The 25,596-nt window shown below is 35.3% G+C and overlaps 1 protein-coding gene across 19 annotated transcripts in view; it reads right to left on the bottom strand.

Annotated features, from left to right (window-relative positions):
• The window catches only part of TTN (titin), a 287,195-nt gene that overhangs the window by 147,487 nt on the left and 114,112 nt on the right, over positions 1-25,596 (bottom strand). For all 19 annotated transcript variants that reach the window (XM_060152562.1, XM_060152541.1, XM_060152543.1 and 16 more), the window contains 30 exons: positions 19,050-19,124; positions 17,977-18,030; positions 16,708-17,112; positions 16,180-16,242; positions 15,749-15,820; positions 15,511-15,588; positions 14,841-14,930; positions 14,531-14,611; positions 13,109-13,195; positions 12,622-12,705; positions 9,885-9,968; positions 9,580-9,660; positions 9,353-9,433; positions 9,099-9,182; positions 8,754-8,855; positions 8,224-8,334; positions 6,367-6,447; positions 6,110-6,178; positions 5,793-5,876; positions 5,548-5,631; positions 5,176-5,259; positions 4,870-4,953; positions 4,020-4,100; positions 3,511-3,717; positions 2,284-2,361; positions 2,002-2,076; positions 1,706-1,798; positions 839-916; positions 472-645; positions 181-264 (listed from right to left, as the gene is read on the bottom strand). In XM_060152562.1, the coding sequence (XP_060008545.1) occupies positions 181-264; positions 472-645; positions 839-916; positions 1,706-1,798; positions 2,002-2,076; positions 2,284-2,361; positions 3,511-3,717; positions 4,020-4,100; positions 4,870-4,953; positions 5,176-5,259; positions 5,548-5,631; positions 5,793-5,876; positions 6,110-6,178; positions 6,367-6,447; positions 8,224-8,334; positions 8,754-8,855; positions 9,099-9,182; positions 9,353-9,433; positions 9,580-9,660; positions 9,885-9,968; positions 12,622-12,705; positions 13,109-13,195; positions 14,531-14,611; positions 14,841-14,930; positions 15,511-15,588; positions 15,749-15,820; positions 16,180-16,242; positions 16,708-17,112; positions 17,977-18,030; positions 19,050-19,124 (2,988 nt within the window). The remainder of the gene's footprint in view (positions 1-180; positions 265-471; positions 646-838; positions 917-1,705; positions 1,799-2,001; positions 2,077-2,283; positions 2,362-3,510; positions 3,718-4,019; positions 4,101-4,869; positions 4,954-5,175; positions 5,260-5,547; positions 5,632-5,792; positions 5,877-6,109; positions 6,179-6,366; positions 6,448-8,223; positions 8,335-8,753; positions 8,856-9,098; positions 9,183-9,352; positions 9,434-9,579; positions 9,661-9,884; positions 9,969-12,621; positions 12,706-13,108; positions 13,196-14,530; positions 14,612-14,840; positions 14,931-15,510; positions 15,589-15,748; positions 15,821-16,179; positions 16,243-16,707; positions 17,113-17,976; positions 18,031-19,049; positions 19,125-25,596) is intronic.

The following is a 25,596-nucleotide window of genomic DNA, read 5'->3' as shown; positions in this document are numbered from 1 at the left end:
TTGTTTACTGATAAGTTCTTACTACCAGTAACAACACATCCACACAAAGGATAGTTAACAAACAACAGGACAGTTTCAAAGAATAGACAGTAACACACACAAGGTTCTGAATTCAGGATAATTAGCTATTTATATGCAGATGAAGTCTTTTTTATGCTCATGATAAGAGTGGTGGTGTACCTTTTGCTGGTGGGGCTTCCTTCTTTTTGGGAACAGGAACAGGTTTCTTCTCTTCTGGAACAGGTTTCTTGGGTACCTCAGGCACTTTAAAGATATTATGAAGAATTTTGGAAATGTTGCAGAAAAGATATAAAATGTGAAAAGCAACTACAGAAATCATACTTCAGCATCTAAAAGTGTCTTTTTCTAAAATAAGCAGAATTGGTCATCAGTGCTAATAAATCCCAGAATCTGACCAAATTGGATACAAAAGATGCTGCTGCTTATCCCTTGGCAGGAGATATAATCTACCTTTGACGGGTACCACTGGTACCACTTCTTCAGTTATGAGCTCCTCTTCTTCTTCAGTTACGAGTTCTTCTTTTTCATGAATGTACTCTTCTTCTTCAAAATATTCCTCTACTTGGGTTACAGCTTCCTCTTCAAAGGCAATCTCTTCTGGTTGTCTTTTAGGTACTTCAGGCACTTTAAAGATATTATCTTTAGGTTGGATATTTTCCAATTATTCAATAAGATTAAGACACGTTAGGAACATACCCATTTGTAATAGAAGAAGGAATAGGCTTTATCTTTCCCACAGAACTTTACACATAGAACTGAACATGAATTTCATACCAAAAAAGACAAACAACAGATTAAAAAGAGTGAATATAGGTACCTCTAACAGGTGCTGCTACTTCTTTTTTAGGAACAGGTACTTTTTCTTCTGTGACAACCCTCTTGGGCTTCATGGGCACTTAAAACATTAAGTATAAGGAAATTTTATTGTCAGAAACAGGGTACCCAGCAAATGCTTGCTTTATTGTATTTTAAGGAAATAGAGTAATGCTGCAAGTGCCTCTCATATAAGAGATATGTGATTGTTCATTCATAAGAAACTTCAGATTCTCCATGGAAAGGATTCTGAACCTTACTGGAATAAAAACATACAAAAGTACTTAAGGAGGTCTGAGGCAGCAGAGACCAAGTGTGAAATGATGTTTAGTGTTTGGGTATCTCTGCTTGTATGAAACATCCTTTACTGAAAAGCTAAATTTACTTCTGGATAAGTATACTTTCTGAAATTGCAGCGAAGTTACTTAATAGTAAAAAGCAGGGAAAAATGGTTAGACATTGAGTTAACTCTTTTTTTCAATCTTCAAAATGACTTTAGGATCAATAAACAGGTATTAAACTGTGGTGAATATTGTTATATCATCACATCAATTTAGATAAGTCAGGAATGTGCCAAATGGTCACTGATTTTAAATCCAAACATTCTATTTTATATGTATTGTAGCCATGTGTTAGGACACAGCCACTGTATAAGAAGCTATGGATATATTTTGAAATAACTTCGAAATAACTTTTCCTTTTAAGATAACATTATCTTTTTATCCTGTATTTACAGATTTTTACATCCAACATCCACCTAATTATTAATATAAAAGACACAAAACAATGAAGAAAAAAAAAAGCAAAACACAGCTGCTTTAGTTTTAAAAGAGACATTATAAAAGACCACAATCGAGGAAGGAAAGTATACCTTTATCAGCTGGTTCAGTCACCTGCTCTTTTTCACGTTTGGTAATTGAAATGTGTATTTTTTCCTCAACAACTTTCTTTGCTTCTTCAGGCACTTTAAAGATATTAATTATTAAAGACCATTAAAACCAACCACACGAATATGTAAATAAAAATACATGAAATGCCGAGAAATGTAAGAATCAGCACCAAACAATATATTCAGTAAAGACAAAGAACATCAGACAAGGTAGTAAGACACGTTTACAGAACATAAGCAAAAAAGATGTTTTTGGTAGTTATTACGCTGCCATGTACCTTTGGGCGGTGGAGGTTTGAGTTTCTTAGGAATGGGCACTGGTACTTTTTCTTCAGGGACCACTTTCTTCGGCACTTTAAAACATCAATATTAACAGATTTAAAAACCTGAATCAAATTTCTTCAGAGTAGTAAGAAGAAAAAAATAAGAAATATGATGCACAACATAATGACCCCAAACACACACACGATTGGTACACTGCCACTTCAACATGGATTTATACTTGGACAGACATGTAGGGACCACAGGTCTCATGACTGATAATGTTTTTTTCACTCTACCTTTAGCTGGTGGGATCTTTGGTTTTGTGGGAACTGGTTCTTCCTGGACAGGCTTTACTGGGGTGGGCTTCTCAGGCTCTTTAAAAATATATACAGGGTATTTAATGTTAGACATTTTTGTTAGAATATATCTCTTCAATGGATACGAAGAATTAAAATAATATATCTTATCTACAGCATAGGCATAGACTCTAGAGGTGAGTGAGAATCAGAGATCCGAGTAGAATAAGGTGTAAAAGACCTAAAAAAGCTTTTATTGCTATTTCCTCCTTGCTATTTACTTCAGTTAGGTAATTGTGACTCCCTTTTACATATTATATTATCATTTCACTTCAGGTAGACAAAATCATGGTTAAACTCCTCCCCATATAATATTGTTTTTTAATTCTATTTGTAAAACTACATAGAACATTCTCAAAGTTAGGCTGTGAAACATCAAAAATAGAATAAGTGAAATAATATTGCTTCATTTTGAAATTCCAATAGAAACTTATTCCTACAGATTTGATCTTCACAAAGATAAAACACAATGGCTTGTGTTGGCTTTCTCTGTGTTTACTTTTTTTTTTTTTTTATTTTATTTATTTTTTTTTTGCGGTACGCGGGCCTCTCACTGTTGTGGCCTCTCCCGTTGTGGAGCACAGGCTCCGGACGCGCAGGCTCAGCGGCCATGGCTCACGGGCCCAGCCACTCCGCAGCATGTGGGATCCTCCCGAACCGGGGCACGAACCCGTGTCCCCTGCATCGGCAGGCGGACTCTCAACCACTGCGCCACCAGGGAAGCCCTCTCTGTGTTTACTTTTGAAGCAGTCTTTGTGAAGTTTTGATGATGGGAACCCCGAGGGTAGGGTGTTTTCTCAATAGCCTATTATGTTTGATAATAACAAGGTTCAGGATGAGAGACGTTGAGAAATTTGTGGTCATGTATTAGAATGATCAAGGGCACTTGAAGATAGACTCTTGACCTTTTGGAGAAAGAAACGTAATGACATTTTCTTATAAGCAAAAAGGAGAGAAAATAGATTATGCCCAGAACCAAACTCTAACACAACTTTACGATTTATAGAGATTTTTTTTTCTAGAAGTTATCCAAGAAAAAAAAAAATTCTGAATTTGCCAAACAAAACAAAGTTCTTTCCAAATTTCTTTGGGCATTCAAAATTTTATCCTGTTCTATGGATTTTACTCATATTTAATGTGGTTTCAGGTTTGCAGATCTGCTCATACCTGTGACATATTCTTCATGTTCTTTATACTCTTCGTAATGTTCGAATTCATGCTCCTCATACTCATCATATTGATCATATTCTTCTGTGGGTTCATACTCCTCAAATTCTTTATAATCATGTTCTTCATATTCCTCTTCCCATTGTACTGAAACAGTTTCTTCTTCCTGGGTGTAAGCCCATTCTTTCTCTGCTGTTACAGTTACTTCTGGAATAATATTGACAACAGGTGCATTTTACTTGAAGCCCATTTAGGGACCATAGTGACAATGTGCTGTGATCTCATTCCTTGCTGATAGTCTCATGCACTGGTTATGGGAGACCCTGACTGTCCTTTGCTGGCCAAGGTATTACAGAGTGTACATTTGCTATTTATAATTTCAAATGTTAGATTTCCTGCCTTTAGGCAACAATAAGCCAATAAAGAATGAGAGTCAAATTAGAAACTAACAGGCAAAGAGCTGTGTAGGTTCATGCTTCATTTTATTATTTAGTCAAAGCACAATATACCTTTAGCTGCTGGAGGTTCTCTTTTTGGAACTTCAATGGATACCTTTTGTTCTTTGACAGCTCTTTTCCTGAGTTCAGTCACTTTAAAAAGAATAATTATTAAAAGTGAATTGCAAGATTCAGAATAACATGTGTTAAGAGAACTTGTGTGTGCAATCCAAGGACAAAGAGGACAAAGATGGCCATAACCATGCTTGTTGTTTAAATTTTTCATTTAAGTGGTAAGAAAAATCAATAGACTTGGAAATAAACATGTTCTAATATATATATAAATACTTTTCTCTAAGCTACTTAATACTTAAAAGACATTGAATAACTTTAAGAAGATCAAGTAGTATTTATAAAAGAAATAAAAGAAGACAACTAGACAGTATAAACAATGACTATCAAACAAGCATTAGACAGAAGGTTGCATCACATGAATAGTTTCTTCACTTTAATTCTAAGGTGTTTTCATAAGCTCTACTGGCACAATGTAGAAAATTGAGGATTTAAAAACTTTTAATTTCATCAAAGGTTGCCACACAAAACAAGCATTTCTGCAAAGGAGTTTAGTATATAGACAAAGAGCCATTAGAAGATAAATTCGTTTTAAGGGAAAGTATCTACACGTTTGTATGGAGTTTCATTTTTGTTTTTGTTTTCTTTTGAGAAGAAGAGACAGAATATTTTCTGGTATCAGAAATATTTAGTTTTGAGATGATACGGAATAGCATACGCATATTACTTACTTTGTAATACATATTTAAATTATTTTCTCTAAAGATCCCAATTCCACTAGATTAGTTATACCTATAAGCTTATTTTGATACCTAAAAGCTTATTTTGATTTTTGGAAAAGTTGGTATACCTTTTACTGGTGGCTCCTCCTCTTTTCTAGGCTTGAGTTTTGGAACTTTTTCTTCTGGAACAGTTCTCTTGGGTTCCTCAGGCACTTTAAAGACAGATTTCACTTTAAAGAACTGTTTTCCTCATTCAAACAACAAAAAGGTAGTTGTATAGTAGTAACTCAAACATAAAAGACTTGATATTTTCACGATTTCAAACATAAAACAACTATAACAATGACAACAAAAACCCAACACCCATAACGAGTGTACTTGGTAAAGAGAATAGGGTAGGTACAATATTCTGTGTATTGAAAGGCCCCATGTACCTCTTGGTCTTGGAGGCTCCACTTTTTTAGTTACAGCAACGTGAACTTTTTCTTCCTGGGCAATTTGCATGTGCCTCTCAGTCACTTGAAAGATAATTTTAGGATTACGGAGTTATATTACTTAAAGTGGAATTTAAAAAAATGTATTAGCCAGAAAGTATTGTGATTTTAGAGTACAACAATTTTACAAGGTACGCACAAATGAACTTCACAACAAGTAAGTAATAATCCACCATAGACAAGGCGATAATATATCCTTGCGGCCAACATACACCAATAACCTCCATAGAGAAGGGGTGACCCAAGGACAGCAGTGAGAGGACGAGAAAGACAAGACATGTTTCTAGGTTTGTGCTGGGGGGTTTCGTTTACCTTTGGTGGGAGGAGGTTCTTCTATCTTAGCCACTTTGGGAGGAGCCCTTTTTTCAGGAACTGGTTTCTTTGGCTCTTCTGGCATTTAAAAGACATTGCACAACACGATCAGACATACAAATGTGAAAAACACTAAACATAGGCACACTTATTTTCTTGTTAATGTCATAAAAATTTGAAGAATGTATCAATTTAAGATTTAAAAAGACAGGTATTATTCAAGAATAAAGGAAAGCCCAATATACCTTTGGCTGGTGGCACCTTTTCCTTTTTGGGAACTGCGGCAGGAATTTTCTTTTCTGGCACAATTTTCTTAGGTACTTCAGGAACTTTAGAAATATTAGGTTTAAGAATATTAGTTTGCATTACAGGAGAAGTGTAATTTTGGGGCAAAGAACTCACTTTATGAGAAGATCACACATTTACACAAACATTAATGTCTATAGTCAGTAAAAATGTTTACACGTATATGCTGACAAAACTGAGGCAGTTATTCAAACTAAAGGCATTATTATAGCTATTAAGACAAATGGTATCCCATTTCTTCGAGAGACAATTGTACCTTTAGCTGGTGGAGGCTCCTCTATTTTAGCAGGAGTTTTCGGTTTGGGTACAATTTTCTTCTTAGGCACTTGAAAAGATTATAAAATACATTTGTGGAAATGTCCAGATTTCTTTTTAATAAAAATTTAAGGAATATTTTTATTACACATGATATTTATCAACATTTGCAATACAAAAAGTTAACTACAAGAGGACATTAAGAATGGGACAAGCCAAACACATATGGGGCTAGAATTAATCTAAGAGTTGGTCTACCTTCGGCTGGTTCAGCGTCCACTTTCTCAGAAATAAAGTGCAGCTCTTCTTCTACAACATATTCCTCAGCCTCTTCCATCACTTTAAAGATATCAATTTCAAAGAAGATAGGTTGTAGTGTTTTTCATGTTTAATTTTAGCTGTACTTTATTATGTCAAAAAGTAAGTAAAATAGTAAAAGTTTAACACTTTCCAACTCCCTGATTGTTCTCATTTAAAATACCCAAAGAAGAAGATTTTAATCAAAGCATATGCCTTAATAAAGAGCATAGAAAATAAGTTTCAGTAAGTATAACATAAAGATAACAATGCTTGTATTCACAGGAAGAACAGGACAAGTGCAAGACGTAAAAACAATCCTAGCGGCTAGGTTAACAAGAACACAGGAATTTGAAGACAAGTTTCAAAAATATACTTGAGGAATCATAAGTAGGTTCATAAGAAAGAAAGGAAAGACCTGTATTACATATGAAAAACCTACTGAGGACTTGGAAACAAGACTTTTTCCCCAAGTTTTGCGAGAGTAGCTATGGTGGACGAGGAAAGAGCCTTCCTATGATTTTTGAGTCTGTGTATAAGATTAATTATAGAATAGAAAGATCTAGTTACAAACACTAGGAGTAAACTTAACAGGCTACCCATCTCTCCCCTAAATCTTTGGGCTTAATGGAAACATAAGAATATCATAAAATGTCTTTCCTTTTAATCAGAGTCTATAGTACTAAAAGAAATTTATAATGTATTAAAAACTGAAATTATATTCATGCAATGAGAACTTTCCTTGTGTACATGTTATGGTTTCCCAAACATTTCTAGAAGGGATAGGACCCTCTTTGAATCCATCAGATTCCTGGCTTATACCCATCTTGGCCTTTCCCAGGAAGCACAACAGAACTGGTGAGCTTCCTCTAGGGAGTCAAGTCTTGCTCTGTTCTAAGCCATTCCATTAAGACTGCACATCTGGATTTCACATGGACTTTTCTTCCAAGTGGAGAAGAGGTGGGGCCCCTTTTATTAGCCAGAGATACACTCAAGGGCATCTGCCTGTACAATTCTATTCATCTTTTCATTGGGAAGACAGTTAATTTACTGAGAAACTTACGGATTAATCTTTAAAGCAGAGCTACATTAAAACTTTCTTAGTAAAGTTCTTTCAGATATATAGCTTTAGCCAGAATGCTGAACTTTAGCAGTAAACCCAGGGGTGTCTTAATTCATTAAAAGGGTATCCCAACATTGAAATAAAGCTCGTTGTTCAATCCTAAGCTATAGAGAACTAGCTTTAGAGGTATGTGAACATCTAAATAACAAACTGATCTAATGAAAGATATTACACGATTGTTTTCTCCATACATGGAATGTTGGAAAGCCCTCCGTGTTCAATGCTTCACTCTCAAACCTGGCCTTGACTTCTGGAATGTAATAATGTATATAATTTCTTATTCATTTAAAATCTGTGAGTCAGGACACATTAGTGAGTTGTGCTATCAACACCGTTATTTGTTACCCATGTTTTAGACATTAGACTACCAAGGTGAAGATTATGGCAGTCCACCATACTGAAATCAAGTCCCATCTACTGAAAGGATAAATGTGTATGGAGATATTTGCACCATTAGTTACCTATACATATGAAGGCTTGTTTCCTACACAGTCAAGTTAGAGGGAATGGACAAGAAATACTTTGGATGTTTAATTAATGCTCCTGAGTCTTGTGTTTCGATCAAAAGATACATCAAATAAGACCAGTAGACGTTCACTGAATTTGTGTCACTTTCATTAATCTGATAAATAATCTGTGAAGGAAAACAGCTTATCAAGACGCCAGGTCACCACTAGCTTATCTGCATTATTTACCTTCATAATCTGTAACCTCCACTTCTTCCTCCTCTCTTTCCTCTTCTCTATAAACTGAAACACATACTCTTTCCTCTTCTTCTGAATAACTCCATTCCTCCTCTGCGGATACTTTAAAAGATAAGATTTACTTTAAATTCAGCCCGAATAGCCCATTGAAGTACTGATGATAACGATGTGTTCCCTATAGATGGGTAATGTTCTTCTATCTGCTTAGGGGGTGGTTTCACACTGCTTCTTCATTGCAAGAAGGAGAGAGCTGAGTTCAGGTGAGGGGACAGTACCGCGCAAGACTGAGAAGAATATTCAGATTATGCCCAAATGAGGCCACTTTCACAATTACCACATGTTCAGCACCCCACTCACCCTCTTAGAATGATTCAGGACCAATGTAGACACAAAACATTCAGTCTCAGAGGCTACAACAGACACTGATAAGAACAACTTCTAAAGTAAACTATGTGGTAAGAAGAGAAGACTTGGAGGAAACACATGCAAACTCGTTTCTCCCCTCACTTCCGATTATATACCTTCCTGCCGCACGACCTCCACTCTTTGAGAAACTGCAACGGATGGTTTTTCTTCACCAACAAATCTTTTTTCTTCTACGACAGTTCTCTTAGAAACTTCAGCTTTAAGAAAGGATTAAAGTTGAAGCTTAAAAATCAAGAATCTTAACAATTTTCTCTCCCTAAAGTTTGGGGAAGATTTGCACAGTACACCACTTTCACTAGCAAATTACATAACTTATCACGAGTATATACACACAAAAATTCTATCCAAGAGAGACAAAGGGTCAGTACAGGAAGACACCAGATAGGAAAAAGAATCCACCCGCTAAAAGATTTCTGTCAGAGGCTTGAGACAAATCCTACCTCGGGGAGGAGGGGCTTTCTTAGCAGCAAGAACTGGCACGGGAACTTTCTCCTCAGGGACAGGTTTCTTAGGCAGAGCTGGTACTTTAAAAACATTGTGCACTTTTAGAACTTCAGTGTTATCTCATTGAAGACCATCACAAAACACAGATACACACTCACGATGCACATATATCACAAGACTAACAAAGTCATTGTTTGCCTAGGAACATAATCTTATAAAGACGGTTCTTGGAAAGATGGAGAGACAATACCTTTTGGTGGTGGAACTTCTTCCTCTTTCCAAGGAACAGGTCTTTTTTCTTCGGGAACTTTCTTCTTTGGTACTTCTGGCACTTAAAGGATAGTATTTGATTTTAAAATTCTCAGGAAGGCAAAGTAAATGAGCAACATAGAACTTGCAGGCCCATTAAAGAAGATATGCAGTTAAAGAAGCTTGAAGGGAAGACAAGGTTATTTTGTGGAGATGGGATGAGGTTACCTGCTGGTGGTGGAGATTCCTCCCTTTCAGTGATGATAATTATTTTTTCTTCTGCAACAACCCTCTTCTGTACTTCAGGAACTTGAAAAGACATTAATTTTTAGAGTTAACTTTATATTTTCCAAAGTAGCTAATGGACAGTTATTTTGTAAGAAAGTAGGCAGGCGGACAGACACTTTTGTTGAATTCTTACACCGTAAGACATTCATTTTGAGTGAAACAAACTAAATTAGATAATTAAACACAGAAATGTTTTATACTCAAGACATAAAAACAGGGCTTCCTTACTAAGCAAGTCATTGTACCTTTAGCTGGTGGAGCTTCCTTTTTCTTTGCAACAGGAACAGGAATCTTTTCTTCAGGGACAGGTTTCCCGAGCACCTCTGGGACTTAAAGTTTTTAAAATAGAATGTTACTTCAGCCATATGTCACTTTTATGAATGGATATAGGCACACACAAACAAATCTTTACGTAGTTTACTAATGTTATAGGCTTTCTATGCATCGGCAAAATAATGCACAAAATTAAACTATAGTTTTCTAAAGGTCACATGTGGTAAATGTCCCACGTAATGTTACAGAGGCATTTAGGTGATTAAAAATGAGTTATATACACAGAAGGATGTGCACAGAATTCATTCTTTCTTTATATATTGGTATGCTTTTGATAAAAACAAATTAGTTCAACATTGTAAAGCAATTATACTCCAATAAAAATACCAAATTAGTCAGTAATTATATAAACAATATAGAGTGTGGATATAGTATATAGAAAAATTCCTTTACTCTTTGTATTCAGAAGTGGAATCCATAACAACAATGGGTATACTTTATCTAAGACTATCTTAGACTAAGATGTCATTAGAATGGTTGCATCTATATCATTATTATTATTTTTCTATTTCTCTTCTGAATTTTTTTTTTTTTTTGGTGCACCTGTAGTGTCTATAAAACTCAGGAAACACTCTTTTGCTAGGGTAGCCCTCTCAGTATGACATCTGTGTGTCCGTGACTTTGGGGAGTTCTGTGTGCAAAATTTTGTGGGTATGTATATATGTGCTTTTCTCTAAGAGGCTCCATAGTTTTCAATAGGGTCTATGACCCAAAGAAGGTTTACAATGGGTTTAATTTACCTATTCTAAGTGTTGAATTTTTGAGTGGCTGATGTAGTTCTAACAGCATGCATTATCGATGGTAATTTTTTCCATTTTAAATAAGATATTGGCAATTTTTTTGAACATCTGCACCTCTACACTTGCATTTGTAATATCTTGATGTAATTATACAGATACACATTGATACATGTATATATTATGTTATGTATACATGGGATGTTTATACATACATGTTACTAAGTGTATTTATTTTCATGTATAAATGAGACATGCCTCTGAGTCTCCTCCAGGAGTGACCAAGAGGCTTTGGTATTAGTACTGGTTTTAGTAATATAAGCTTTTCATTATAATCATATTTTATTTTCATATAATCATTATATTTTAATGATTAGATAATCAGAAATCATTCTTAAAAATCATTTGGTTAAAAAAAAGACCCTAAAGAAATAAAAACTCTAATTTGAAAAGACACGTGCACCCCAGTGTTTATAGCAGCATTATTTACAATTGACAAGATATAGAAGCGACCTAAGTGCCCACCAACGGACGAATGGATAAAGAAGTTGTGGTATATATTTACAATGGAATACTACTCAGCCATAAAGAAGAATGAAGTGCTGCCATTTGCAAATACATGGATGGACTTGGAGGGTATTATGCTAAATGAAATAAGTCAGAGAGCGACAAGTACTGTATAATATCACTTACATGTACAATCTAAAAAATACAACAAACTAGTGAACATAACAAAAAAGAAGCATACTCACAGATATAGAGAACAAGTTAGTGGTTACCAGTGGGGAGAGGTAAGTGGGGAGGAGAAGTAGGGGATTAAGAGGTACAAACTATTAGGTATAAAATAAGCTACAAGGATATATTGTACAACAGAATACAGTCAATATTCTATAATAACTATAAATGGAGTATAACCTTTAAAAATTGTGAATCACTATATTGTACACCTGTAAGTTATATAATATTGTGCAACAACTGTACTTCAATTAAAAAAAGAAGAATAAAAGAAAAAGACCCAGAATTCTGAAACAGCCAAGAGTTTGAGAAAGAGAGAAGCAGATTGGATTAAGGAAGAAAATGGAAACACTGAGAAATCAGGCAAAAGAGAACACTTCTTAAATGTATGAGCCTGCTTTCTCCTAAGCTGGATGATACTGGATCTCTCTATAACTGACCAGATGTGTGCAGTTTGTTACTTCATTGCCTCTATAAAGTAGTGTCTTTTATCACTAAAACCACCAAAACCAACCAAATCCAAAAATTAAAGCAAGAATTAGCACATTTGAATCCAAACATCCCTATATGAAAGGTCCCTTGACTCACTAATTAGATAATTGCAACATTTATGTCAAATGTCAACGTTCAGTTAATATCTCAAGAAACATGGTGAAAGTAAATGCCAAAAGTTGATGTTTCCAACTATTTAAGGGTAGGCATTATTGACTTTTCAGAAGAGTGGCAGTTCCCAGAAGCACTGTGTACATCTTTACCTCATTAACATTCAGTTCTGCCAAACACCCTCCTGTTAGTCTTTGTATCTTGTCATAACTCATGAAAGTTTTTTTTTTAATTAAGAAAAAGTCACATAGTTGAGGGCTGAAAGAGTTTTTCCTAGAAACATGCCCTGTAGAAAATGAGTTTCACAAATATTTCTTCTTTCTCTAGGAGAGGGAAGATATTAAAAATTTAAGACAGCAGTTTGATATAGTTACTTTTGAAAAGTAACTTCTTTTAATGTTCAGCATCACAAATAATGTATGTGGAGTGTAGCCCTGGAAGCTGACAAATAAATGAAAAACACAAGGGGCATGTAAAAGACACAAAGTAGACAGCAGAGTAAGTATGAAGACTGTATAAAACAAAGCACTGGCATTTGGGGCAAAGGGTCAGCCTGTGATCAGTTCTGGTGTACCTTTGGGGGGAGCGGCAGGTTCCTTCTTAGGCACAGGAACTGGCTTTTTCTCCTCTGGTACAGGTTTCTTGGGAACTTCAGGAACTTTAAAGACACCATTGTTGAAACAATTGAGAACTCTAGCCTCCTTGTGAGACATTTAAGATTACATTAAATCATAAATCCTCAGTAAGAGTGAAAGAATTTAGGAAGTAATTTAATATCAAGCCTGTAACTTGTGATGAAAATACATGCTAAATACATCAATACCATACAGACATTACATACATTACATGAAGCGGACAAAGACCCAATCAGCATGGTCTGGAGTCTCAAGTATTTCTGACATTTGTGTAACATATTACCACAAGTTAATGAAATCAACATACACAGAATTAAAATACATTACAAATGGTTTACAGGTACTATCTCATTAACACACAGAGCCAATAGAAAAAGGTACAAGAAGACAGACATTAAGAAATTTTTTTCAAAAATACGATTCTACCTTTGGCTGGTAGGGGCTCCACCTTTTTAGGAAGGTGGGGAACAGGGACTACTTCCTCTGAGACTGGTTTCTTGGGTGGCTCAGGGACTTTAAAAAAAAAAAGGGGTCGATTTTGAGAAATTGTTCATTTTGACAAGGCATATGTTGTTGCAAGACTTAAAGAGTAGACATTCTGGTTTTATACCAATTGAATGCAAGAAAATTACATGTTAATCAAGGATTAAGGGCAATGAACTAGTGGCTAATTAGAAAATGTGACTGTTACTCATTTTTAACTGAAGGAACCTCCACTTTCCTAGGAACAGGTAGGAGCACCCCTTCCTCAGAGGTGCCAGTGCCTGTTCCTCAGACACCAGTTTTAGAAACTTTACTTTTATAAAGCCGCAGCATTAGAACAACTGCATTCAATTATCTTAAATAATTTTTGTATCCTAAATGTTTAACAATTTGACTGGGTGTAGGAGAGGGTCGGTGGAGGGAGGGGAGCCCTAATTTGTAGCCACTGCCAGTTTCCAAGTTCCAGCCTCTGTGGTGGTGCAACTACATGCATCCTGGCTACCAACGATGATGTCATTGTCTCGGAGTTGGGAAGGGATGAGAAGTAGCACATAATTATCCAGTATTTCCACAACCCAGAGGCAATCAACATAACCTCAGAAACATAGATAATAGGAAAATAGTAATGAGTTTTGAGCATTTATTACCATAGTTTTAAATATAACTTATTTAATTTTATATAATTTAACTTTTAATCATGGAGGCGTTAAATGCTGGGTAGCAAAATTCCTGAAAATTTAACCATCAGCTCTGGTGAGTGGGTATGAGCTGGCTCCAGGACACTGTATTTCTTTTCTTAACAGATTTAATTAATTAATTAATTAATTATTGGCTGTGTTGGGTCTTTGTTGCTGCGCACAGGCTTTCTCTAGTTGCGGCGAGTGGGGGCTACTCTTCGTTGCGGTGTGTGGGCTTCTCATTGTGGTGGCTTCTCCTGTTGCAGAGCACGGGCTCTAGGTGCACGGGCTTCAGTAGCTGTGGCTCGCGGGCTCTAGAGCGCAGGCTCAGTTGCTCCGTGGTATGTGGGATCTTCCCGGACCAGGGCTTGAACCCATGATCCCCTGCACTGGCAGGCGGATGCTTAACCACTGCGCCACCAGGGAAGCCCCCAGGACACTATTTCTTTTTCTAAACAGGTGGCCACTAGATTGTAAGCTCCATGAAGCTGGGAACAGAGCCTCCAGGAATTGTCATTCCTCTCTCCAATACCCTCCTCATGGTCTTCTCATCTCCCTATGATGTCATTTGCACATAGTGGCTAAAGGTCTGTGGACTGCGACTAAATTTTTTATTTAATATTAACATATTCAGATATTTACTTTGGAAATTTTGAAAGATTTTAAACTTAGAATAAATCACTAATACCTTTAGGTGGAGGCTCAATCTTTTTGGAAACAGCAACGTGAATTTTCTCTTCGGTAACAGTTTTCTTTTGTACCTCAGGGACTTTAAAAAAGGTACATTTTAGTCCCTGGTATGCCATACTATGGGTGGTATTGCAATTTACAAAGAATATTGAAATACAAATTAAAACAGACAAATGTGAAATGAAAAAGATGACAAATATTCACAAGGAGACAGAGATATCTACATAATCACAAATTAGATAAGAAGAGGGATAAAAATCCATCTGAAGCCCTTCCATTTGAGCCCCATATTCAAATCTGCCTTATACCTGTGACTGACACTTCTTCCTCCTCTGTGTGAGAAGCAAAGAACATCTTTTCTTCTGAAATAACCATCTTCTTTGTATGTACAGCAGGTACTTTAAAGAGAGTATTTCACATTAGTATTTCTTTTTCCAGTTCAAGACATCAGATCAAATACATGGCTTGTTTAGACACAGAATTAGTGGGTTAATATGATAGCTTGAGAACAAATTCAGTATTGACAAGAAAACAAATCATGTTTTGATCTATAGGGACAAACAATCCATGCAGCCTTTATCAAACATTATTAAATGGGAATCAAATAGACACAACTTCTTCACACGTGATGTGGTGCTTTCCCAAATCCATTAGGGTTTATTCATATAAATGAGGGGATGAGGAATATTATATGGAATGGAATGCATGGCACAATAAAGTTAGAAGACTACTGATTAAACACAAATCCTTCTTTAATTAAAAAAAATTATGTAATTTTAAAGTGACACTAAAAACAAAGATAATGTTATTATTTACTTAAATTATATAAATGTGCAGCATAAAATGTATATAATATATATAATATGTCTTTATTTTGGTGATTTCAGATTTGTGAGTTGTTCAGTAATATATGTATACATATTCATACACATAAATAAAAATGTTTAAAACTTGTAGCTGAAAGACAAAGATGTATACCTTTCACTTCAATAACTTCTTCCTGCACTGGAGTCCGAGAAGGTTTTTGTGGAACAATCTTCTTTGAAACTTCGGGTACTTAAAAATATGTACAAATATATTTGTATTGTGAAGAATATTGCTTTGCACAAAATTTTAAAATATCTTAGTTTAGATGACTATATAAATAACATGTGACTATATATCAGTAAACAATTACTTGTGTACATGGTACGAGAAATGTTTTAAATGATAATACCTTTGGTGACTTGAACTTCTTCCATTCTTCGAGAAGTCTTTTCAATTTTTTCAACTACGGGCTTCTTTACAACTGCAAGCATTTTAAAAAAATTGCAGTACTTTTAGAATTTCTATTAAAATAGTCTGTCTCTTTTTCTCTCAATTTTTAAAGAGAGACAAGTTTGTTGCAGTGAACTTTAAGTACAAGCCTCTGTACTTCAAGTATTTTGGTTATTTTTTATATTTACCACAACAATCTTTTTATCATCATTTTACGTTTGAATTAAATGAAGTAGGTAGATATTTTTAGAAAAAAAATCACTGATACAATGAAGCTTCCAGAAGAAGTTGTGCCTATTGGATTGAACTGGTGATTCATACATTTTTGCCCAGCAAGCCATGATAATGACATCGATGATGTGATCTATTTAAATAATTCCAATTACATACCTTTAGGAGGTGGTACTTCTTTCTTTTCCGGTACTTTTGCTGGAATTTTGCTCTCACGTGATTCTTTAACAAAAACACAGTAATAAGGGATGCTTGAATAGGTTAAGTTCTAATAGACTGTATCAATTGGCAAATGATATAAGTTAAGAATCATATACAACTGTGTAAATGATTGTATTTGGGATCTTTATTGCTAACAGGATTACTCGTGCTGGATTTAGAAGCAGGATCAAGCAGAGATGCAGTGAGACAGTGAAACTAAAACTTGAACCTCTGCATTAGAAAAGAGCACTTGGAATTCAGTCTTAGTAATACGATTAAATGATTCAACTTACAATATCAAAGCATGAAAGTAACTCTGAAGACAATGATGCTTTTAAAGATTCTAAAGATTTCTAACTTTAAAAAATGGAAATCGTCATTTCATCTATTTCATATCCATTGCACATCAGGTTAATAACCTTGAAAATATAAAGAACTGAGCAAAAAATGAGGAAAAGAGAAAAAAGTCACTCAATTAATACATACCTTCATAAGCCTCCTTTTGAACTTGGATGACTTCTCTTTCTTGGTAAGTCTCCTCCCACTCTTCCTCCCCTTCCTCATAGCCTTCTTCCCTTTCATAGTATTCTTGCCCTTCTTCAAAATCTTCTTCCCATTCCTCATGAACTTCCCTTTTAGCTTCTACCTGGGTCTCTTCATACTCTTCATCCGGTTCCTCATAGTAAGGCTCTTCATATGGCTCCGTGTATGGTTCTACCTCTAGTTCGTCATAAGGTTCTTCCAAAGATTCTATGTAAACTTTCTTCTCCTCGTAGACTGCTTGCTTTTTCTCATACACAGCTTCTTTTTCTTTCTGAACCTCTTTCTTTCTGGTTATGGTCATTATTTTCACTTCTTCAGCCTTGGAGGATACATCAATCACTTCAGGAGCTAAAATAAATAAATTAATTAATTTAAAAAGATAATATTAGCATGTTAATTATATCCATACAATTACTTCACGAAATGAAAGTCTATGTAGTCAAACAATATCAGTATCTGAGATCTCAGCCTTATATTGATCATTTATGTTTTCTTTGTGTTGGTTCTGTTTAAATTTTTGTTGATTATGGAACACAGTCAGCAGGGTCAAGAGACACTCTACTCTTAACCTGAAGATTTTTCTGGTGTGGACAAAATGGCATTCAGTAAATATTATCAAATGAACACATCTTCCATTGTTTCATGGGAGCTCCAGTTTGTAAAACCCTTAGTTTTTTTTTCCCCATGGAATATCTTAATATTTGATCATTTTGTAGAATTTATTTCTAATATTTCTGTAGTTACTTAAATTCCAAACTATTCTTTTAAAAAAAGTACTAGTTTTAGAGCTATATTTTTGACTATCGAATATAACTTTTTAGTCAATTTGATAAAGACAATACTTAAAGTCATGTAACCAAATCAATTAGTTGCTTTCATATGACAACTTTAAAAATATTAAGGCTAACATTATTCATATGATCCTTAACATTTGTGTTAGCTACAGTTGAAACAATAAGGGATCCCCTCTCTTTCTAGCCCTCATCATTGCTTTCCCTGAGTCCACTGCACTGAGGCTGCATAAACATTTGCCTGGGTTTTTCTTTCCTGGAATTCGACCAGTATGAAGTAGCCATCATTTCCACTGCTAATTTTACTGTAGCAGAGGAGACTCTACAACTTTATAATAAGTTGGAAGCCTAATACATAAAATAAGAATACAACGCAGAGATGCAAATCTCAGAAATAAATAGAATAAAATATTTCATTTACCTTCTGCTGGAATTAAGGCAGTAGGAGGTGGGGGCTTCTTGGCAACCTCTGGAACTTTGAAAACATAAAGTACATGTTTATCTTTAGACTATAAGTTTTTTAATGCTTACTAATCCTGTATACCCTTGTTAGCCATTTGTATGATCTGTGACTACTACCCATATATAAAATGCTTTTATAAGATCCAAATTTAGCTCACCAAAAATGCTACGCAATGCCATGTTAACGAAAATGCAGGAAGGCTGAAATTTTATTCTACTTTATGTTGATTTAAAACAATTTAAATTAACATGAAACATAAAGAGAATATTTGGTATGTCTGATGCTAAAAATAATGCATGTTTAATTTTTTCAGTGATTAACAATAAAGTTTGGGAAATAGCCATGCTTTTTTGAGATTCTTCTTATTCTATAACATCTCACAAATGACCACAAAAAAAAAGTCTCAGTGAATCGTGCCCTATGCTCCTGGATTCTCCTTTTTTTAGGAGGTTGCTGCACTTTAATCTTAGCCAGATGGATAAAACTATTTGCTTAAATTTAGTTATCCCATCTTTTTCCTAAAAATTTTCCAGGATATAATAAAAATTTAAAGTAACTAAATTGATCCCCCTGCAAAAAGTGTTTTATTTTTCCCTGCAAGTATTGACATCTAGCTCCGGTGAACCAGGAAGGGTGCTGAGTTGGGCTGGAGTGGCCACTTAAAATTAGTGACCTTCTGTTGGTGTGACTTCTGTTGGTGTGACTTGACCAAGACCAGCTGTTGGACCAGAGGGCAGTACCTTCTTTAAATCACTATCCAGAGATAATGAGAACTCTCTGGTGTTGCCATTGGGTGCCATGCGTAGACATAGGCACAGGAGGATAGAGGAGGAAAAAAGGGGGAAAAGAAAGAAAGTTGAGAGAGAAAGTGAGGACTGAATCAAAGAAGAGGGTGAGTGTGAGTAAAGGAAGAGGTACCATTTTGTGAATTCACACTCTTAATCTTCCTCTATCCTCCACTATTTGGGATTTAAATTTTTTAACCAAGAGAAAAGCAGTAAGTAAGACTGAATTTTGATTAATTATAATACCTTTAGGTGGTGGTGCCTCTTCTTTGGGCTTTGCGACAACTTTTTTAGCATCTTTCTTCACAGCTTTTTTGGTCACTAAAAAATGAGATGTCAGATGTAAATTTTACTAAAATATTTTCATGAATCTGGGAGGTTTATTGAAAAATTTTTTTAATTAATTTAATTTATTTTTTTTTGGCTGCATTGGGTCTTCATTGCTGTGCAAAGGCTTTCTCTAGTTGTGGTGCTCGGGCTTCTCCTTGCGGTGGCTTCTCTTATTGAGGAGCACGGGCTCTAGGCCTGCGGGCTCAGTAGTTGTAGCACACAGGCATAATTGCTCTGCAGTATGTGGGATCTTCCAGGAGCAGGGATTGAACCCATGTCCCCTGCATTGGCAGGCAGATTCTTAACCACTGCACCACAAGGTAAGTCCTGAAATATTTTTTTTAATATGTTTTGATGGTAACAAGAGACGCAAGCGGGAAGAGATATGGGAATATATGTATGTATATAACTGATTCATTTTGTTGTGAAGCTGAAGCTAACATACCATTGTAAAGCAATTATACTCCAATAAAGATGTTAAAAAAAAAAAGAGATTCTGCACATTATTGCAAGATATCTGTTTCAGAAAGATCTTGGACTACAAAGCAGAACCATTTTTTTGGAGGGAGATAGAATATGAAGGGTGATCTTACATCTTCACTGATTTTATGCCTGCTTAAAGTTTTCAAACATCTAGAGTAGACCCAAGTGATATCATAAATAGCAGAGGTACAGCTTTTCATCTTCATTTCACTTAGGTAAGAACACTTTATAGTTTTCAGGAAAAAGAATTAACAAGTGAATTAGTAAAATTAAAGTCCCACCTATGCTATATTGTGGAAGTTTTCTTTTGTCATTTCTGACATTATACCTTGATCCTGGCCCCTGATCGTAACTTGATTATGGCTCCTCGTATTCATGAATAAATAACACTTTTGAATTTTTAAAATATGATTTAATTTCTCAGGTTTCCCAGTGGGCACTCAAACTTAAGTCATGTTGACACTAACACTCAAATCATAAATCATTAATTAAGATAAATTATTATTTCTGACAACAAATATAAGTGGAAATCTATTTTATGATTTTTGATTCTTATTCATTTTTGCTATCATAAGTAGGTGAAATATAGTTAATTATGTTCATATAAATTATAAAAATGCTTTTCTTTGTTATTGAGATTGTAGTAGTCATAAAACTGGAAGTGCTTTTTGTTTTTTTTTTAACTGAATTTCTCCTGAGGCTGGCTGAAAACTAGCTCAAGCTTTTGACACCAATTGTAGTAGATATTAGGGAACTAGCATGTCAAACCATGGAAACTACTACAGTAATGGTGGCTTGGCTTTGGAAAAATGTGACTTTGACATGCAGAATTTTTTCCTGATGATGCTGGGAGAATTCTGACAGCAATTCTGAACTCCCCAGAACTCTAGAACGTCCCAGGCAGTCTGTTGACTGATTAGTTGAGCAGTTTGGGGGCACAAATAGTACAGTTTATCTACTGAAATATCTGAGAAGGACAATTTCCTGGCGCACTCATGAGTTTATTGGAGAGCTCTTTCCTTAGCTTAAAAAAAAAATCAAAGATATTCTAAATCATATTTTTATAACAAAATAGTGAATTTTAGCATAGTTAACAGTGTAATTGGGAAAAAACACAATCTATAATTTTAAATCTGACTATACACTAGTATTTTTTATTTCTATAAGCTTCACTAGAATTTGACTGTATTATTTTATTGCTTTATGTAGTAGTTAGGAAAATATGAAATGTGAAATCAGTTTGCCATTAATGCTTAAGTGATTCCTTTAAAATAAAATATTTTAATATTAAGCATCATATTTGTTTTTTTTCTGATGATTTTCAGACTTTAAGGCACATGTCTTACATATTTAGTTAATACTTAAGAGCATATAAAGGAGCAAGATAAAAATGCACCAGACCTAACAAATGAAGAGGAAATAGGCAGTCTACCTGAAAGAGAATTCAGAATAATGATAGTAAGGTTGATCCGAAATCTTGGAGATAGAATGGACAATAGATTGGACAAAATGCAAGAATCAGTTAACAAGGACCTAGAAGAACTAAAGATGAAACAAGCAACGATGAACAACACAATAAATGAAATTAAAAGTACTCTAGATGGGATCAATAGCAGAATAACTGAGGCAGAAGAACGGATAAGTGACCTGGAAGATAAAATAGTGGAAATAACTACTGCAGAGCAGAATAAAGAAAAACGAATAAAAAGAACTGAGGACAGTCTCAGAGACCTCTGGGACAACATTAAACGCACCAACATTCGAATTATAGGGGTTCCAGAAGAAGAAGAGAAAAAGAAAGGGACTGGGAAGATATTTGAAGAGATTATAGTTGAAAACTTCCCTAATATGGGAAAGGAAATAGTTAATCAAGTCCAGGAAGCACAGAGAGTCCCATACAAGATAAATACAAGGAGAAATACGCCAAGACACATATTAATCAAACTGTCAAAAATTAAATACAAAGAAAGCATATTAAAAGCAGCAAGGGAAAAACAACAAATAACACATAAGGGAATCCCCATAAGGTTAACAGCTGATCTCTCAGCAGAAACCCTACAAGCCAGAAGGGAGTGGCAGGACATACTGAAAGTGATGAAGGAGAAAAACATGCAACCAAGACTACTCTACCCAGCAAGGATCTCATTCAGATTTGATGGAGAAATTAAAAACTTTACAGACAAGCAAAAGCTGAGAGAGTTCAGCACCACCAAACCAGCTTTACAACAAATGCTAAAGGATCTTCTCTAGGCAAGAAACACAAGAGAAGGAAAAGACCTATAATAACGAACCCAAAACAATTTAGAAAATGGGAATAGGAACATACATATAGATAATTACCTTAAATGTAAATGGACTAAATGCTCCCACCAAAAGACACAGATTAGCTGAATGGATACAAAAACAAGACCCTTATATATGCTGTCTACAAGAGACCCACTTCAGACCTAGAGACACATACAGACTGAAAGTAAGGGGATGGAAAAAGATATTCCATGCAAATGGAAGCCAAAAGAAAGCTGGAGTAGCAATTCTCATATCAGACAAAATAGACTTTAAAATAAGGACTATTAAAAGAGACAAAGAAGGACACTACATAATGATCAAGGGATCGATCCAAGAAGAAGATATAACAATTGTAAATATTTATGCACCCAACATAGGAGCACCTCAATACATAAGGCAAATACTAACAGCCATAAAAGGGGAAATCGACAGTAACACATTCATAGTAGGGGACTTAAACACCCCACTTTCACCCATGGACAGATCATCCAAAATGAAAATAAATAAGGAAACGCAAGCTTTAAATGATACATTAAACAACATGGACTTAATTGATATTTATAGGACACTCCATCCAAAAACAACAGAATACACATTTTTCTCAAGTGCTCATGGAACATTCTCCAGGATAGATCATATCTTAGGTCACAAATCAAGCCTTGGTAAATTTAAGAAAATTGAAATTGTATCAAGTATCTTTTCTGACCACAACGCCATGAGACTAGATATCAATTACAGGAGAAGATCTGTAAAAAATACAAACACATGGAGGCTAAACAATACACTACTTAATAATGAAGAGATCACTGAAGAAATCAAAGAGGAAATCAAAAAATACCTAGAAACAAATGACAATGGAGACACAACGACCCAAAACCTGTGGGATGCAGCAAAAGCAGTTCTAAGGGGGAAGTTTATAGCAATAAGAGCCCACCTTAAGAAGCAGGAAACATCTCGAATAAACAACCTAACCTTGCACCTCAAGCAATTAGAGAAAGAAGAACAAAAAAACCCCAAAGCTAGCAGAAGGAAAGAAATCATAAAAATCAGATCAGAAATAAATGAAAAAGAAATGAAGGAAACAATAGCAAAGATCAATAAAACTAAAAGCTGGTTCTTTGAGAAGATAAACAAAATAGATAAACCACTAGCCAGACTCATCAAGAAAAAAAGGGAGAAGACTCAAATCAATAGAATTAGAAATGAAAAAAGAGAGGTAACAACCGACACTGCAGAGATAAAAGAGATCATGAGAGATTACTACAAGCAACTCTATGCCAATAAAATGGACAATCTGGAAGAAATGGACAAATTCTTAGAAATGCACAACCTGCCAAGACTGAATCAGGAAGAAATAGAAAATATGAACAGACCAATCACAAGCACTGAAATTGAAACTGTGATTAAAAATCTTCCAACAAACAAAAGCCCAGGACAAGATGGCTTCACAGGCGAATTCTATCAAACATTTAGAGAAGAGCTAACACCTATCCTTCTCAAACTCTTCCAAAATATAGCAGAGGGAGGACCACTCCCTAACTCCTTCTACGAGGCCACCATCACCTTGATACCAAAACCAGACAAGGATGTCACAAAGAAAGAAAACTACAGGCCAATATCACTGATGAACATAGATGCAAAAATCCTCAACAAAATACTAGCAAACAGAATCCAACAGCACATTAAAAGGATCATACACCATGATCAAGTGGTGTTTATTCCAGGAATGCAAGGATTCTTCAATATACGCAAATCTATCAATGTGATAAACCATATTAACAAATTGAAGGAGAAAAACCATATGATCATCTCAATAGATGCAGAGAAAGCTTTTGACAAAATTCAACACCCATTTATGATAAAAACCCTGCAGAAAGTAGGCATAGAGGGAGCTTTCCTCAACATAATAAAGGCCATATATGACAAGCCCACAGCAAACATCATCCTCAATGGTGAAAAACTGAAAGTATTTCCACTAAGATCAGGAACAAGACAAGGTTGCCCACTCTCACCACTATTATTCAACATTGTTTTGGAAGTTTTAGCCACAGCAATCAGAGAAGAAAAGGAAATAAAAGGAATCCAAATCGGAAAAGAAGAAGTAAAGCTGTCACTGTTTGCAGATGACATGATCCTATACATAGAGAACCCTAAAGATGCTACCAGAAAACTACTAGAGCTAATCAATGAATTTGGTAAAGTGGCAGGATACAAAATTAATGCACAGAAATCTCTGGCATTCCTATATACTAATGATGAAAAATCTGAAAGTGAAATCAAGAAAACACTCCCATGTACCATTGCAACAAAAAGAATAAAATATCTAGGAATAAACCTACCTAAGGAGACAAAAGACCTGTATGCAGAAAATTATAAGACACTGATGAAAGAAATTAAAGATGATACAAATAGATGGAGAGATATACCATGTTCTTGGATTGGAAGAATCAACATTGTGAAAATGACTCTACTACCCAAAGCAATCTATAGATTCAATGCAATCCCTATCAAACTACCACTGGCATTTTTCACAGAACTAGAACAAAAAATTTCACAATTTGTATGGAAACACAAAAGACCCCAAATAGCCAAAGCAATCTTGAGAACGAAAGAAGGAACTGGAGGAATCAGGCTCCCTGACTTCAGACTATACTACAAAGCTACAGTCATCAAGACGGTATGGTACTGGCACAAAAACAGAAAGATAGATCAATGGAACAGGATAGAAAGCCCAGAGATAAACCCATGCACATATGGACACCTTATCTTTGATAAAGGTGGCAGTAATGTACAATGGAGAAAGGACAGCCTCTTCAATAAGTGGTGCTGGGAAAACTGGACAGGTACATGTAAAAGTATGAGATTAGATCACTCCCTAACACCATACACAAAAATAAGCTCAAAATGGATTAAAGACCTAAATGTAAGGCCAGAAACTATCAAACTCTTAGAGGAAAACATAGGCAGAACACTCTATGACATAAATCAAAGCAAGATCCTTTCTGACCCACCTCCTAGAGTAATGGAAATAAAAACAAAAATAAACAAATGGGACCTAATGAAACTTCAAAGCTTTTGCACAGCAAAGGAAACCATAAACAAGACCAAAAGACAACCCTCAGAATGGGAGAAAATATTTGCAAATGAAGCAACCGACAAAGGATTAATCTCCAAAATTTACAAGCAGCTCATGCAGCTCAATAACAAGAAAACAAACAACCCAATCCAAAAATGGGCAGAAGACCTAAATAGACATTTCTCCAAAGAAGATATACAGACTGCCAACAAACACATGAAAGAATGCTCAACATCATTAATCATTAGAGAAATGCAAATCAAAACTACAGTGAGGTATCACCTCACACCAGTCAGAATGGCCATCATCAAAAAATCTACAAACAATAAATGCTGGAGAGGGTGTGGAGAAAAGGGAACACTCTTGCACTGCTGGTGGGAATGTGAATTGGTTCAGCCACTATGGAGAACAGTATGGAGGTTCCTTAAAAAACTACAAATAGAACTACCATATGACCCAGCAATCCCACTACTGGGCATATACCCTGAGAAAACCAAAATTCAAAAAGAGTCATGTACCAAAATGTTCATTGCAGCTCTATTTACAATAGCTCGGAGATGGAAACAACCTAAGTGCCCGTCATCGGATGAATGGATAAAGAAGATGTGGCACATATAC

This window comes from Lagenorhynchus albirostris, chromosome 6, assembly GCF_949774975.1.
Source record: "Lagenorhynchus albirostris chromosome 6, mLagAlb1.1, whole genome shotgun sequence".
Classification (NCBI taxonomy): Eukaryota; Metazoa; Chordata; class Mammalia; order Artiodactyla; family Delphinidae; genus Lagenorhynchus; species Lagenorhynchus albirostris.
Note: the sequence above shows the minus strand (reverse complement) of the source record. Positions and strands in the feature narration are given on the sequence as shown.